The 15,561-nt window shown below is 42.9% G+C and overlaps 1 protein-coding gene across 4 annotated transcripts in view; it reads left to right on the top strand.

Annotated features, from left to right (window-relative positions):
* Window positions 1-15,561, top strand: part of TPP2 (tripeptidyl peptidase 2) — a 201,391-nt gene that overhangs the window by 149,021 nt on the left and 36,809 nt on the right. For all 4 annotated transcript variants that reach the window (XM_078778530.1, XM_078778531.1, XM_078778532.1 and 1 more), the window contains 2 exons: window positions 8,257-8,357; window positions 8,486-8,582. In XM_078778530.1, coding sequence (XP_078634656.1) covers window positions 8,257-8,357; window positions 8,486-8,582 — 198 coding nt within the window. The remainder of the gene's footprint in view (window positions 1-8,256; window positions 8,358-8,485; window positions 8,583-15,561) is intronic.

The raw sequence follows: 15,561 nt of genomic DNA, 5'->3' as shown, positions 1-15,561 counted from the left end.
ACCGTTTGGAATTACCCTTTAGAATCACCCTTTAGAATCACCCTTTAGAATCACCATTTCGAATCACCCTTTAGAATTACCCTTTAGAATTACCCTTTAGAATTACCCTTTAGAATTACCCTTTAGAATAACCCTTTAGAATAACCCTTTAGAATTACCCTTTAGAATAACCCTTTAGAATTACCGTTTGGAATTACCGTTTGGAATTACCCTTTAGAATTACCCTTTAGAATTACCCTTTCGAGTTACCCTTTAGAATTCCCCTTTAGAATTATCGTTTGGAATTATTTTTTTTATTTTTTTATTTTTTTTTGTATACAAGATCGAGGCTCGTGAAAGAGCGAACATTTATCACACAGAAAGACAAACCGACAAACCGACAAACCGACAAACCGACACATAAAACAAATAACATCGGGAGCGGTAGACAAGATGGGGAGAGAGGGGGAAGGACACAAACACAACATTTGAGAGCAGGAACCGAGAGACATGGAGACATCGAGAGATCTGTGGGAGGGAGAGGGCTTTGCGGGGGAGGCATGGGAAAGGGGGTGGGAGAGGCATAAAACATATGGACACTGCCAGGACTACCTGGAAAGAAGTTGGAATTACAAACAAGGTGGATCTGGGGTGAATTAGTGGGGGTAGAAAAGATCAAGGCTTTGGATGGGGGAAGATAAGAGATGGTGGTGAACAGCTGTTTTAAAGACCTGGAGGGAGGAGTGGGATTGAAGGGAGTGTGGGAGTTTGTTCCAGAGGTGGGAGAAAAGAGGAATGAAGGAGTGAAGGTGAGCAGAGAGCCGAGATTTCGGCAGTTTAACCATCAGAGGCTTGCTGGAAGATCTTGTGCGACCTGTAGGAATATTTGGGGGACAGAGCACAGAGAGAGCTGGGGGAGCAAGGCCGGAGAGGAGTCGGTAGAAGACAGAAAGACCACCTACCTGCCTGCGGTGAGTGAGTGAGTGAAAGGCCCTCAGAGATAGCTTCATCGCGGGAGATTCCAATGATTCTGAAAGCTTTGGTTTCAACAGCGTGAAGCCGAGCTAGGTGTGAGGCAGGACTACCAGCCCATAGGGGAGAACAGTATTCCATTGAGCTGCGGATGAAAGCCTTGTATGTGGTGAGGAGCTCAGGTGTGCCTAGAAAGGACTTCGCACGACGGAGGATGCCCAGTCGGCGACTGGCTTTGCAGGCCAGCTTGGAAATGTGGTTTTCCCAAGAAAGATCATGGCAGATAGTGAGACCCAAAAGCTTGAGCGACAGAACTTCTTGGAGAGGATTGTTGAGAAAGTAGATGGGAGGGTTGTCCAGTCGATCTTTTCGGAGAGACATAGTAAGAGTGTGAGATTTGTCAAGATTGAAAGACATGTTCCACTTGTTTGACCAGTCTGTGATTTTGTCCAGGTCTTCAGATAGTGAGGAGGCTGCAGACTGCCGATCTGAGGGAAGAGGAATGGAGCGGCAGAGAGTGGAGTCATCAGCAAAGAGATAGAGAGGATTTTCCAGAGAGTCGGAGAGATCATTGATAAAGACCAGAAAAAGCACAGGGCCCAGCACACTGCCTTGGGGAACTCCAGCCTGAACAGGAAGGGGAGATGAGAGAAATCCATTCAGGGCCACACGTTGACTACGACCAGAGAGGAAGTCCGCAAGCCATGCATGGAGATTTCCATGGATACCATAATTACCCTTTAGAATCGCCGTTTCGAATTACCCTTTAGAATCACCCTTTAGAATCACCCTTTAGAATCACCCCCTTCGAATCACCGTTTAGAATTACCCTTTAGAATTACCCTTCAGAATTACCCTTTAGAATTACCCGTTATAATTACCCTTCAGAATTACCCTTTAGAATTACCGTTTAGAATTACCCTTAAGAACACCTTTTAGAATTACCCTTTAGAATTACCCTTTGGAATCACCCGTTAGAATCACCCGTTAGAATCACCCGTTAGAATTACCCTTGAGAATTACCCTTGAGAATTACCCTTTAGAATTACCGTTTAGAATTACCCTTTAGAATCGCCCCTTGGAATTACCGTTTAGAATTACCCTTTAGAATTACCCTTTAGAATAACCCTTTAGAATTACCGTTTAGAATTACCCTTTAGAATAACCCTTTAGAATTACCGTTTGGAATTACCCTTTAGAATCACCCTTTAGAATCACCCTTTAGAATCACCCTTTGGAATCACCCGTTAGAATTACTCTTTAGAATCACCCTTGAGAATCACCCTTTAGAACCACACTTTAGAATCGCCCCTTAGAATAACCCTATAGAATTACCGTTTAGAATTAACCTTTAGAATCACCCTTTAGAATTACCCTTTAGAATAACCCTTTAGAATTACCGTTTAGAATTACCCTTTAGAATCACCGTTTAGAATTACCCTTTGGAATCACCCTTTAGAATCACCCTTTAGAATCACCCTTTAGAATCACCTTTTAGAATCACCCTTTAGAATCACCCTTTAGAATCACCCTTTAGAATCGCCCCTTTGAATCGCCCTTCAGAATTACCCTTCAGAATTACCCTTTAGAATTACCCTTTAGAATTTCCGTTTAGAATTACCCTTTAGAATTACCCTTTAGAATTACCCTTTAGAATTACCCTTTAGAATCACCCTTTAGAATCACCGTTTAGAATCACCCTTGAGAATATCCCTTTAGAATTTCCCTTCAGAATTACCCTTTCGAATTATCCTTCAGAATTACCGTTTGGAATTACCCTTTAGAATTACCGTTTGGAATTACCCTTTGGAATCACCCTTTAGAATAAGCCTTTAGAATCACGCTTTAGAATTACCCTTTAGAATAACCCTTTAGAATCACCGTTTAGAATTACCCTTTAGAATAACCCTTTAGAATTACCGTTTGGAATTACCCTTTAGAATTACCCTTCAGAATTACCCTTCAGAATTACCCTTTGGAATTACCCTTTGGAATCGCCCCTTTGAATTACCCTTCAGAATTACCCTTTAGAATTACCGTTTAGAATTACCCTTTAGAATCGCCCCTGAGGATTACCCTTTGGAATAACCCTTTAGAATAACCCTTTTGAATTACCGTTTAGAATTACCCTTTAGAATAACCCTTTAGAATTACCCTTTAGAATTACCCTTTAGAATCACTGTTTAGAATAACCCTTTAGAATTACCGTTTGGAATTACCCTTTAGAATTACCCTTTAGAATTACCCTTTAGAATTATCATTTGGAATTACCCTTTAGAATTACCCTTCAGAATTACCCTTTAGAATTACCCTTGAGAATATCCCTTTAGAATCACGCTTTACAATTACCCTTTAGAATAACCCTTTAGAATCACCGTTTAGAATTACCCTTTGGAATAACCCTTTAGAATTACCGTTTGGAATTACCCTTTAGAATTACCCTTCAGAATTACCCTTTGGAATTACCCTTTGGAATCGCCCCTTAGAATTACCTTTTAGAATTACCCTTTAGAATTACGGTTTAGAATTACCCTTTAGAATCGCCCCTGAGCGATTATCGTTTGGAATGACTGGAATGACTGGAAGAAGGGATTACCCTTTAGAATTTAGAATCACCCTTTAGAATTACCCTTCGGAATCACCCTTGAGAATTACCGTTTAGAATTACCCTTTAGAATAACCCTTTAGAATTACCATTTAGACTTACCCTTTAGAATCACCCTTTAGAATCACCCTTTGGAATCACTCTTTAGAATCACCCTTTAGAATCACCCTTTAGAATCACCCTTTGGAATCACCCATTAGAATTACTCTTCAGAATCACCCTTTAGAATTACCCTTCGGAATCACCCTTGAGAATTACCGTTTTGAACTACCCTTTAGAATTACCGTTTAGAATTACCGTTTAGAATTACCGTTTAGAATTACCGTTTAGAATTATCCTTTAGAATCACTCTTTGGAATCACTCTTTAGAATCACCCTTTAGAATCACCCTTTGGAATCACCCGTTAGAATTACTCTTCAGAATCACCCTTTAGAATCACCCCTGAGAATAACCCTTTAGAATTACCGTTTAGAATTACCCTTTAGAATAACCCTTTAGAATCACCCTTTAGAATCACCCTTTAGAATCACCCCTGAGAATAACCCTTTAGAATTACCGTTTAGAATTAACCTTTAGAATCACCCTTGAGAATTACCGTTTAGATTTACCCTTTCGAATAACCCTTTAGAATTACCGTTTAGAATCACCCTTTAGAATCACCCTTTAGAATCACCCCTGAGAATAACCCTTTAGAATTACTGTTTAGAATTAACCTTTAGAATCACCCTTGAGAATTACCGTTTAGAATTACCCTTCAGAATTACCCTTTGGAATCACCCGTTAGAATTACCCTTTAGAATCACCCTTTAGAATCACCCTTTAGAATCACCCTTTAGAATCACCCTTTAGAATCGCCCTTTAGAATTGCCCTTCGGAATTGCCCTTCAGACTTACCCTTTAGGATTACCGTTTAGAATTACCCTTTAGAATTACCGTTTAGAATTACCCTTTAGAATTACCCTTTAGAATTACCGTTTAGAATTACCCTTTAGAATTACCCTTTAGAATTACCCTTTAGAATTAGCCTTTAGAATTAGCCTTTAGAATTAACCTTTAGAATTAACCTTTAGAATTAAGCTTTAGAATTACCCTTTACAATTACCGTTTAGAATTACCGTTTAGAATTACCCTTTAGAATTACCCTTTCGAATTACCGTTTGGAATCACCCGTTAGAATTACCCTTTAGAATCACCCTTTAAAACCCATTAGAAGTACCCTTTATAATTACCCTTTACAGCCCTCAACAATTACCCTTTCCAGCCCTCAACAATTACCCTTTACAGCCCTCAACAAATACCCTTTTCAGCCCTCAACAATTACCCTTTACAGCCCTCAACAATTACCCTTTCCAGCCCTCAACAATTACCCTTTACAGCCCTCAACAATTACCCTTTACAGCCCTCAACAATTACCCTTTACAGCCCTCAACAATTACCCTTTACAGCCCTCAACAATTACCCTTTACAGCCCTCAACAATTACCCTTCACAGTCCTCAACAATTATCCTTTACAGCCCTCAACAATTACCCTTTCCAGCCCTCATCAATTACCCTTTACAGCCCTCAACAAATACCCTTTACAGCCCTCAACAATGACCCTTTACAGCCCTCAACAATTACCCTTTACAGCCCTCAACAATTACCCTTTACAGCCCTCAACAATTACCCTTTACAGCCCTCAACAATTACCCTTTACAGCCCTCAACAATTACCCTTTACAGCCCTCAACAATTACCCTTTACAGTCCTCAAAAATACCCTTTACAGACCTCAACAATTACCCTTTACAGCCCTCAACAATTACCCTTTACAGCCCTCAACAATTACCCTTTACAGACCTCAACAATTACCCTTTACAGCCCTCAAAAAATACCCTTTAGAGACCTCAACAATTACCCTTTACAGCCCTCATCAATTACCTTTTTCAGCCCTCAACAATTACCCTTCACAGTCCTCAACAATTACCCTTTACAGCCCTCAACAATTACCCTTTACAGCCCTCAACAATTACCATTTACAGCCCTCAACAATTACCCTTTACAGCCCTCAACAATTACCCTTTACAGCCCTCAACAATTACCCTTTACAGCCCTCAACAATTACCCTTTACAGCCCTCAACAATTACCCTTTACAGCCCTCAACAATTACCCTTTACAGCCCTCAACAATTACCCTTTACAACCCTCAACAATTACCCTTTACAACTCTCCAGAATTACACTTTCGAACCCTTTAGAAGTAAACAGGGTGGGTTAGAAATGTTCGTCTTCATTTTTGACAGACCAAAAGACATAGCCAAATATTGAAGTGGCTTCACCGCTTAAAATACTCCCAATCCAAGGTCACTTGGACAAGGGGCGTACGCATGATTTTTTGGCAGCACATGATCCTTTGCATCTCTTCAACGTTGTTAAAGCACCCCTCAACTCAGAGATTGAAAAAAAAAAAAAGAATTCCACAGCTCACCCTGACATCGACATATTCAACAACATGCCTCCTCCTCCCCCTACTACACACAATTTAAAATCACCCAACCACCTTCTAGATTCAACACTACCCCCCAAACAACATCCTAAATACTCCTCCTCTGGACACACGTAACACGGAATCAACTCTCTCTGGAGTAATGAGAGTACACCCAGCTAGATTGTGCTGTGGCCACTGCGCATCCTTCGAACAATACTTACACAGCAGTCGCTATGTATAAATCAACTACAACACTACTCCACACACCAGGGCCCACCTGATCTCCACATGCGCCACATTCACTCAACACAGACTGTTTTATAGCATTACTTCCACGAAGGATCTCTGGGAGCTACCGGGTTGACTTTGCCAGATACCTTTGGTCCAGGAGCTTTGTATCATCATGTGACGCCCTAGCTACAACAACAACATCCAAAAGGATTTAAAATAGAATACGGGTCCGCTATTCGCGGAAAATAGAATACCGCTATTCGCGGTTCGGCTATTCGTGAAATCGGCATATTCACGGTTGATAAAATGCTACACGTTTCTCTATTTGCGGAAAAATGTCCCTCAAATTAACGGGTTTTTCCTTTTCACGGCCCTCTTCCGTGAAATCGCGTTTTTTTCCCCTATTCGCAGCCATGTTCCGCAAATTCTCAGTTTTTGCAGGGCGCAAAAAAAATTCACGAGCCGCTAGCTTGACACATTTATAAAACCCATCTTTCAACAGCCATGAAAAAAGCAGGTGTATGTACGCAAAAAAACATTTTACACAAGCCGTGAGCTTGTTCCTCTCTATTTGTTCCTCTCTATTCGTGGATTTTCGTGACTCGGGAACCTATCTCCCCTTTTTCCATTGAAACAATGCCTCGCTATTCGCGGGTTTAGCTATTCACGGATTTTCCAGGAACGTATCCTCCGTGAATAGCGGGGTCCGACTATTTACAAGGATTTAGCATTTAGCGTGTCGTTAATTTTCTTCGTACACAAAAATACCATAATTGTTCCACCAAAAGTGAATGCATCACCAAGTAGTTTAGCTGCCTACTCAGAAGACTGGTTTTCTTTTTAACCTCGTGTCCTCCCCCCTTCTCACCAGATGCCCCACACATGTTCCTTTCCTTCCTTCATTTTATTTCTGTCTTCTTCAAACGTTGTTTTTCTTCTCCCCACCCCCGCCCTAATCAACTTATTTTGCTTCCCTCTGGACCCTAACAGCCATAAAGGGGCAGTCTGCAATGGTAATTGATTTTCACAAATTTGTAACAGCACCGGTCCTTGACAGCACTGTTTCTTTCTCGATAGCTTCACCAGCCAGACAAACAGCGACGATAAAATGTGTGAAGAAGCCACTTAAGCTAAAAGAACCCATGAACTCGAGGATTTTTTTCTTCTCTTTCATATGCAGCACATGTCTGCGGGGAGTGTAATTTTCTGGGGATGCAGCAGTGCCACTGATGCAGTGCCCAATGCAGTTAGGGCAGGAATTTGTAATTTGTTTTAGGGTGCTGACGATAGCTCGCCTACTCCTCGCGAAGGACACCGTGGGATCTTTAACGTCCACCAACTAATGCCAGCAGACGAGATGCCGAGTTAAATGTCGATCCAAGCAACGGCACACGCATCGATGCCTCACCCTGCCCGAGAAACACCAGGATGCCAGTTTATAGCTGGGTCGAGATTCAAACACAGGCTGCACATCTCAGAGGTGCGTACACCTCCAGAACATCCTGCAGGCCCCGAATGCAAAGATGCCGGAAGTCTGTAACAATTTACTGCCTGGAGTTGAAAGAAACAAAAGTAAAAATGGAAAGACAGAAAGATAAGTAAAGTAAAAGCCAGCAAAGATAATTGTGCAAGTCACTGCGCAGCGTTGGGATAATGAGTGGATTTACTACTCGGAGGAAGAATTGGATTATGATGAGGATGGAGTCAAATAATGTGTTTTCCAAACCTTAGACCTGCGTCAGCAAAACTCGGCACGGAGGGTGGTTCTTTGCTTTGTAGTTTCCCACAGGTTCCGCTTTCCAAGCAGTAGGTGAGTTTCCTGATACTATTGGAATGAAATCCATGTTTTCTAGTTTTTGATCCTGCCCGCTTCCTTGTCCTCACCAGCCCGTCCCCAACACCACCCATTAAAGGTCAATGAGCACTTGGCATTAGCTCAAGCACACGTAAAAAATGTTCGTTATGTATTTTTAATATCAGAGAATGTCTGCACTTTATCTGCAGAGAGCTTCCGATTGTGTGGGCCGTGTCGACGTCAGATCTTTCTTGAAATACGAGGAGTTGAGTCCTTCCATTACCCTGAAAAGCTGGGTGCAGCCATTAAGGTAACACTGTGCCATCTAAACGAGATACCGAGGGGGCACCAAATATCTAATATTTGTCCGACTTAATTGGTTTCGGTTGAAATGTTCTAACGACACTGTACCGTGGCTGTGTGTCTGTCTGTGTTCAGGCCCGTGGAAGCGAGAATTAGGCCTCTCGGTAGTAGGGATGTTCTGTCGGGTGGTCGGCAACAATACGAGCTTATGCTGACGTACACCTTTCTCCAGGTTTGTGTGTGGCAAATGTATAATTATGGATGTGAGACATTGCCTTTTGAGGGTATTTCACATTTTCACACCTCTATTCATCATCTTGGCAATCCTTTTTATTTACTTGCAAAATCAATTATATTGGTCGGTTGCATTTGTTATTACTTGGCAAAAAATAAAAATTCCCAAGTACGATGTGTGTTTGTTTGTTGGCAAAAAAAAAAAAAAAATTTGCAAGTATGTTGATCACTCCGGTGTGTGTTTGTGTGTTTGTTTGTTTGTCTGTCCGCTCACTTATACTTGCCTACAGGACACTTTTAAACCGATCTTCACGAAACTTTACCAAATAGTAGAGTTCGTGGTCCGACAAAATCGTATATATTTTTGTGGTCAAAAGGTCAACATAGGCCAAAGGTAAACCACTTTTTTCAAATTTCTAAAATCCTCAATTTTCATCCAATTGACTTGAAATTTGACTATGATATACATATCGACAAACTGAATTCAACCACCAACTATTTTTGAGATCAGCATAGGCCAAAAGTTCAACGTAGGCCAAAGGTCAACAACCATCGCAGTCTCGGACGAATCGTCACGAGGTCACATTCAGGTCACGTCACGTTCTTTCGAAGCTGTCCATGCGCTCACGCTTTCGAAGTTAAGTAATTTTTTCACAATTGTGTTTTTGTCGAAACTTTATCGATCTTTCGGTGTGTGTACTTATAGTGTGTCTTTAGTAAGATTCTCGGTGTTAATTTTTCATACCTGTATACAAAATCGTCGGGTAATTCGTGTCACGTATTCTGAGGCATAGTAGGCTTCCATGTCCGACCTTGAGGCTTTGTTTTTCTCTCAGTTGTTCGTCGATTGCGCTGCAATTACTTTCGTTCTCTGTTTTTTGTCCGTCTTTCACCCCATACTTCCTTGTTTAAAATCTCAACTCAAAAAAAAATAATTCCTTCTCTGCTCTTATTCGTTTATTCGTTGTTCTTATTTGTTCGTTCGTTCTTCGACCACGTTGTTCGTGTTCACGTGATCACGTTGTTAAAAATGTTTAAACTTTCCCCTGAAGAACTGTATTCTGTCGTATATTATAACACCTTTTTCTTCTTCTATAAAAGGATGCTTTCGACTTGCTCACCAAATCTATTCATTCCAAAAAAAAATTCCATCTCTTACAGTTCCTTTTTTCTACATTCCTGAAACTCTCCTGCACTCCACCCCTCCTTCAGCATCCTCAAACGTATTTTTGACTCGAAGGTCTAAAGAAACTCATTTTGCAATAAATGTTCGTTTCCCATTAATCGTACACTTTCTAAAATCCAATCTCACCCCTCCCCTCCAAATCTTCCCCCTTGCCCCTCCCCTCCAAATCTTCCCCATCACCCATCCCTTTCAAATCTCCCCCCTTGCCCCTTCCCTCCTAAACTCCCCCCACACCCCTCCCCTCTGAGCCTCTCCCTCGCTCCTCCCCTCCTAGACTCCCCTCTCACCCCTCCTCCTCAAAGCGTCCTCCACGCTTCTTCCCCCTTCCAACGTTCACCTTCATCTCCCCCAACCTTCTGCCTCGCTCTTCCCACTCCTCAAATAACACCTCACTGTGCCTCACCCAATCACCATCAAACCTTTTGTCCGCCCCATTCTTCCCTTTCTCCAAGCTATTCTGAAATCTCTGACACACCTTCAACAGCTCTCCCTACCTCTTCCTCCTCTTCCACATCTTACCCAACCCCTCCCCCCCCCCCTGTTCTGTATCCGATGCTCCCCCTTCCTCTTCATTAACGGTATAGACCTCAAACATCCGGGGCCTTCGCTCAAACTTGACTGATCTCTCCATACAGGTTGCTTCTGACAAACCAGACGTGATCTGCTTAACAGAAACTTTCCTCCTTCATGATGTCTCTGATTCCTTGTAGTCTAGTAGGAAGACTAGGTCCCCCTGCACCCCCCGGAGATATACTTCTAATCAGTGTTTCTAGATTGGAAAAAATGTGTAGAAAATGACTAGCTATGGCCCCAAGCTGAAAAAATGTCCCACATACCATTTTTATGCAAATTACTGCTGCCATTATCAAAAAAACGATTTTTGACATATCTCAGCCAATATTGCAGATAATTGAAAAATGAAGGTGTCTAGACCCATGTTTTGAAGGGCATAGATCATGATAGAACTATTCATAACATGATTACATGTGTCTATGGTATACTAGTATGCTAATTAGTGCTTTATTTACAAAATAATCACAGTTTTACGAAATAATAGACTCATATTAAGGTCCGTCTACACAGACGTTAACACAAAGTTTTATTTTTCTAAATATTACAACTGTCAAAATAGTCCTAGCACTCAATGTGACCACTCTTCTCTTGCTTGTTTTAGATAAACATCATTAGCATTAGTGATTCTACACTGAGTCAGTCATCATCATTTTCATCGAAATCGTCAGAGTCAAACTCTTCTTCTCCTTCCTCTTCCTCCTCCTCTTCGTGCTCTCCTGTGTTCAGAAGATCCACCAGTGAGGTTGGTAGGATGGGACCACTGGACCACATTGGTTTCAACAGTCCTTCATCAGTCCTTATCCATCCTTGCTCCTCATAAGGTTTTGGCTTTTCGATGATAGGTTGATCGGCTCTTTTGTACAATGCTACGCGGTGGTTCACACGCTGGATGTGCGGCTTCAGGGCAGACTGGCATGGAGGAAGGCGAGCCAGATCAACCTTGGACTTGGATGTGAGGGTCTTGTCCTCTCCCACCATTTTTCGTAGCAGCTTGGCACGGACAATGTCCACTGATGACTCGCGACTCTGGCCGTACATCACACAGGTGAATTTTTCTAACTGCCTCTCCACCTCAGGGTTGGCATCCCAGTTGTCACCCAGTTCACCGAATGCCCTGTGAAACCTGGGATTCTTCTCCAGCTTTTTCAAGGGCCCGACTTTTCCCTTCCCTTTGAAGGCACTGGTGCAGTCTTCTCCGCTGAACACATAGTACCCCAGGAGAGTGGCACAGTAGTCCTCTCCCAGGGATTCTGCCAGCTCAGAGACGTTGACAAGTTGGCGATGCTTCCCTGACCCTGTATCCAGGTACACCGTCAGCTTGATGTTGTGGGCATGGTGGAGCAGGATCAGGAGGATGTCTGTGTCCGGTGTTCTGACTACAGCGTTCTTGTATCCGATGGTAGCAGCATGATGGAGGTACAGAACCACCCTGGTATCAGTCTCTTCCTGGTTGCTGTAGATCGTGGGGAGTTCACGTACCTCGACCTGAAACACAAAAAGGCACCGCATTTCAATCACCAGTCACTGCCAGTTTCAGATCTAGACAAACATCACAGGTAATCACCTTTTTTTCAGGAAAAATTACAAATTGAATCGCCATTCACGAAGTGCTTTCAATTTTACCTTGCCATTCGCAGTTGCTGCCTCGGAACGCTTCAGTAGCTCACGAACAACTGCGTTGTCTGTGATCGGTTGGTGGATAGGCGTGCAGTAGTCGACTGTTGATTTGCTGGGTGGGGGAGAACCAGTTGCAGAGGTGAAACCCCCTAGCCCAGGCACAGGCTGCAGGCCACAGCTTCCGATGTATCTGATGAAGAGCCAGATGTAGTACTCTTGCATCGTAGTGGCATAGACTGTGTCATTCTCTGCTGGCGGTGTGAATGATGAGCCTTCAGGGAACTTCGGGCCAACGCGAGTAAAGTGCAAGGGTGGGAGAGTTTTTGGTGTGTCGACCTTCAGGCTACGCTGTTGTGACCTATTGATGGTAGGTAGCATTCGGTCCTTGCTGCTCTCGAACCCGGGCTTGACCTCCTGCACCATGATTCCTCCAGCACTGTTTACAATGTTGCTGCCGTGCACACTGGTAGTGGTTTTATTCAAGTTGTCCCACTCACAGTGGAATACAAGGTTGCCCTCTCCTGTCACAATTTGTGGTGTACGATAAGTTGAGACTTCATCCAGGACCTTGGCGAGAGCAGTTTCCAACTCCAAGGCGAAATCGTAGCTCTCAGAGTGTCCAAGCCTGTGTAGTATTGTGGTGAGCTGTTTGCTTCGGAACAGGTGCCTTACAGTCACACAGAGGAGAATGTGCTTTGGTAACTTCCATTTTCTATCTGACACTGCACGGCACAGATCTTGTCCAATGGAGAAGACCAGACGCTTCACCTTTTCTGTCTCGATGCCCTCCTTGCCAGTCATTAGCACGCTGAGAAAGCGGACAAGGTCTGGAGGTAGGATGTCTTCAGGATTGAGCTCCATGTCTTCAGCTGTTGGTGGCCATGGTTGGTCTTTACACTCTCTGAAAGCCTGTAGAATACCCTGGCGAAGTTGGAGGGCAACATTTTGGTTCTTGTTTGTGCTTCCGAGTGTGAATGCTCGTGCGAGAGCATTGGAAACTGTTATGTTTGAGCTGTGCACAAGCCAGAAAGAAATGACATCACATTTGTCATGATCAACCTTCGTGAAGTGGATATGCTCCTTGATTGGGTCATTCTGTAGGCGTTTCAGTAGTTTCTCTGACCGATAATTTGAGTTCTCATATCCATTCAGTTTCAGTTCCTCGACATAGAGCAAGCGCAAGGAAGAAAGCTGTAGAACTTTATTCTGCTGGATGACCTGGGTTTGAATGTGTTCCAGTACTGAGTTGAATGCCTTTTCATGGGCGGCTGACATGCAAGCCTGCTCCTTTGGTGCTTCGGCTCTGTGAATCGCACGCTCATAGTTGTAGAATGCTGTGCGGAAAGCTTTAAAACATGACGGATGGTGTTTGGCCTCACATGCAAAGAGGTCTTTGTTTTTCACCTTTCGATGGAGTCGATAGAGACCCATTTTCTCAGCCCGTGTTTCGATTTGCTCCCATGCATTTTCTTTGTTTTTAAAGGATGGGAAGGTTGTAGGCCTCTCAGTATTGCGATGAGCATCTTTGGTCTCAACTTTCTCACAAAATATACACTCTGGCGGGAAGATGGGTTCAGCAGAACCTCCTGGTTTACGAGGAGAGTGATGCCATGATGAGGTTGATGGCCCTGGTTCTGTATCATCTCCCAGACGATGAAAGTGGCGGACAAAGTGCTTATAACACTTGCTGTGATATCCTACTCTTTCTAGGTCATCAGGAAGAGTTGCCGGGATCTGATCACATACTGATTGCATACGACATGGGGAGTCATGCGGTTGGTTGAGACGTCTATCCCGGATCTTTTGAAGCAGTTGCAGTTTTTCTGAAGCAGATCCTTTAATTTTACGGAGGGGCGTGAAATCCCCATGATCAGACATGGATGGTACATGAAGGATGCATGTAGGAGGAGAGCTTTGGGCTGCAGGTTCTACACTCCGTTTTCTTTTGGGCATGCTTGCTGTCGATGTCTACCATCACTGTTAAATGACAAATAAGAAATCACGAATGATGTTAAAAGTGCCTGTGAAAGGAGGCTCTGAGTTTTCAGTGAGGTAACAGAGGTTCTGAGTCATGTTCTACACTAGGGTACTTTTTAGCTGACTAAACCATGTTTAGTGGCATCAAAAGTGCTAATAGCTAAAACATCTAAATTCTTCCACACTAACGTTAGCTATCTAGGCCAATGAAACATTGTGCTAAGTTACTGTAGCTAGCTCAGCTGTCGTGCCTCTTTCTGGTTCAATTCATATACAGAAGTCAACAGATATGTCTCATGTTTGGCATTAACAAAAGTTTAAGTTACACCGACATTAGGAACATACTGTACATAGATGAGGCTAGCTTTAACGTTAGCTAACATGGTGCTAGCTGGCTCAGCTGTTATTCTGCCTGTTTATGATTTCATGCAGAAACTGAAGTCAAGAGTGTGAGTAACATTATAGTTAGCATCTTACCTGGCTAGATTGGAGGATGAATACCAAGAACAACACACAGATGGAATGGAAGACTGAACTTTCAACTGAGGTATTCAATAACATCAACGTTACCAATTGATACGAGCGCGCGACATTACCAATTGATACGAGCGCGCGAGCGCGCATGTTACATGGATGGAAATGTAAAATGGCAGCTATAGCAGCACTAATTTGGATCTCTAGTCTGTCATTTCTGCACTGTGATTGGATAACATAAAAAAATATGTTTGGGAGTTAACAGCAGGAGTTGGTAGATTTTACGTGGGCTGGGTGAGAAACCTTTAAATAAGCAAGTGAAAATCTCTCGCAATACAAAGTCAATGGTGGGAAGAAAAGTTGAGTGGTACCAATGTTACTGCCAATGTCCCGCCCCTATGCAAGACTCAGGAGCATCTTGTTGACATTTAACCTTGAAAATACCTGGGTTTAGACCCCTTATGTACCATGTTAAGTTATCTGCAGTATTAACGTATCCTTATCATTTGTAAAACTGATTATTTTGTAATTACAGCATTAATATGCATACTAGTATACCATAGACACATGTAATCATGTTATGAATAGTTCTATCATGATCTATGCCCTTCAAAACATGGGTCTAGACACCTTCATTTTTCAATTATCTGCAATATTGGCTGAGATATGTCAAAAATCGTTTTTTTGATAATGGCAGCAGTAATTTGCATAATAATGGTATGTGGGACATTTTTTCAGCTTGGGGCCATAGCTAGTCATTTTCTACACATTTTTTCCAATCTAGAAACACTGATTAGAAGTATATCTCCGGGGGGTGCAGGGGGACCTAGTCTTCCTACTAGACTATTGGTATCTCTCCCAGGTTACTCCCTCCTCTGGTATGATAGACCTGAGCCTCGTCCTGGAGGTGGGGTTGCTTATCTTTATGAAAAAACTCTCTTCCTCACTCGCCCTGCACTGCCCTCTCTCCACCTCATCCCCAGGAATACCTTCAACTACGGCTTCCCCATCGCTCCCACCTTTTGTTCATATGTGTGTTGTACCGTCCACCAAACAGTGACGACTCCATCTACATCTCGCTGTCTAATAATATGGACCAACTTCTATCTACCCATCCCAACTCTCTCTTCCTCATATGTGGTGATTTCAA

The sequence above is a fragment of the Myxine glutinosa genome, chromosome 5 (assembly GCF_964187855.1).
Source record: "Myxine glutinosa chromosome 5, kmMyxGlut1.1, whole genome shotgun sequence".
NCBI lineage: Eukaryota > Metazoa > Chordata > Myxini > Myxiniformes > Myxinidae > Myxine > Myxine glutinosa.
The sequence above is the reverse complement of the archived record's forward strand: the minus strand, read 5'-3'. Positions and strand labels throughout refer to the sequence as shown.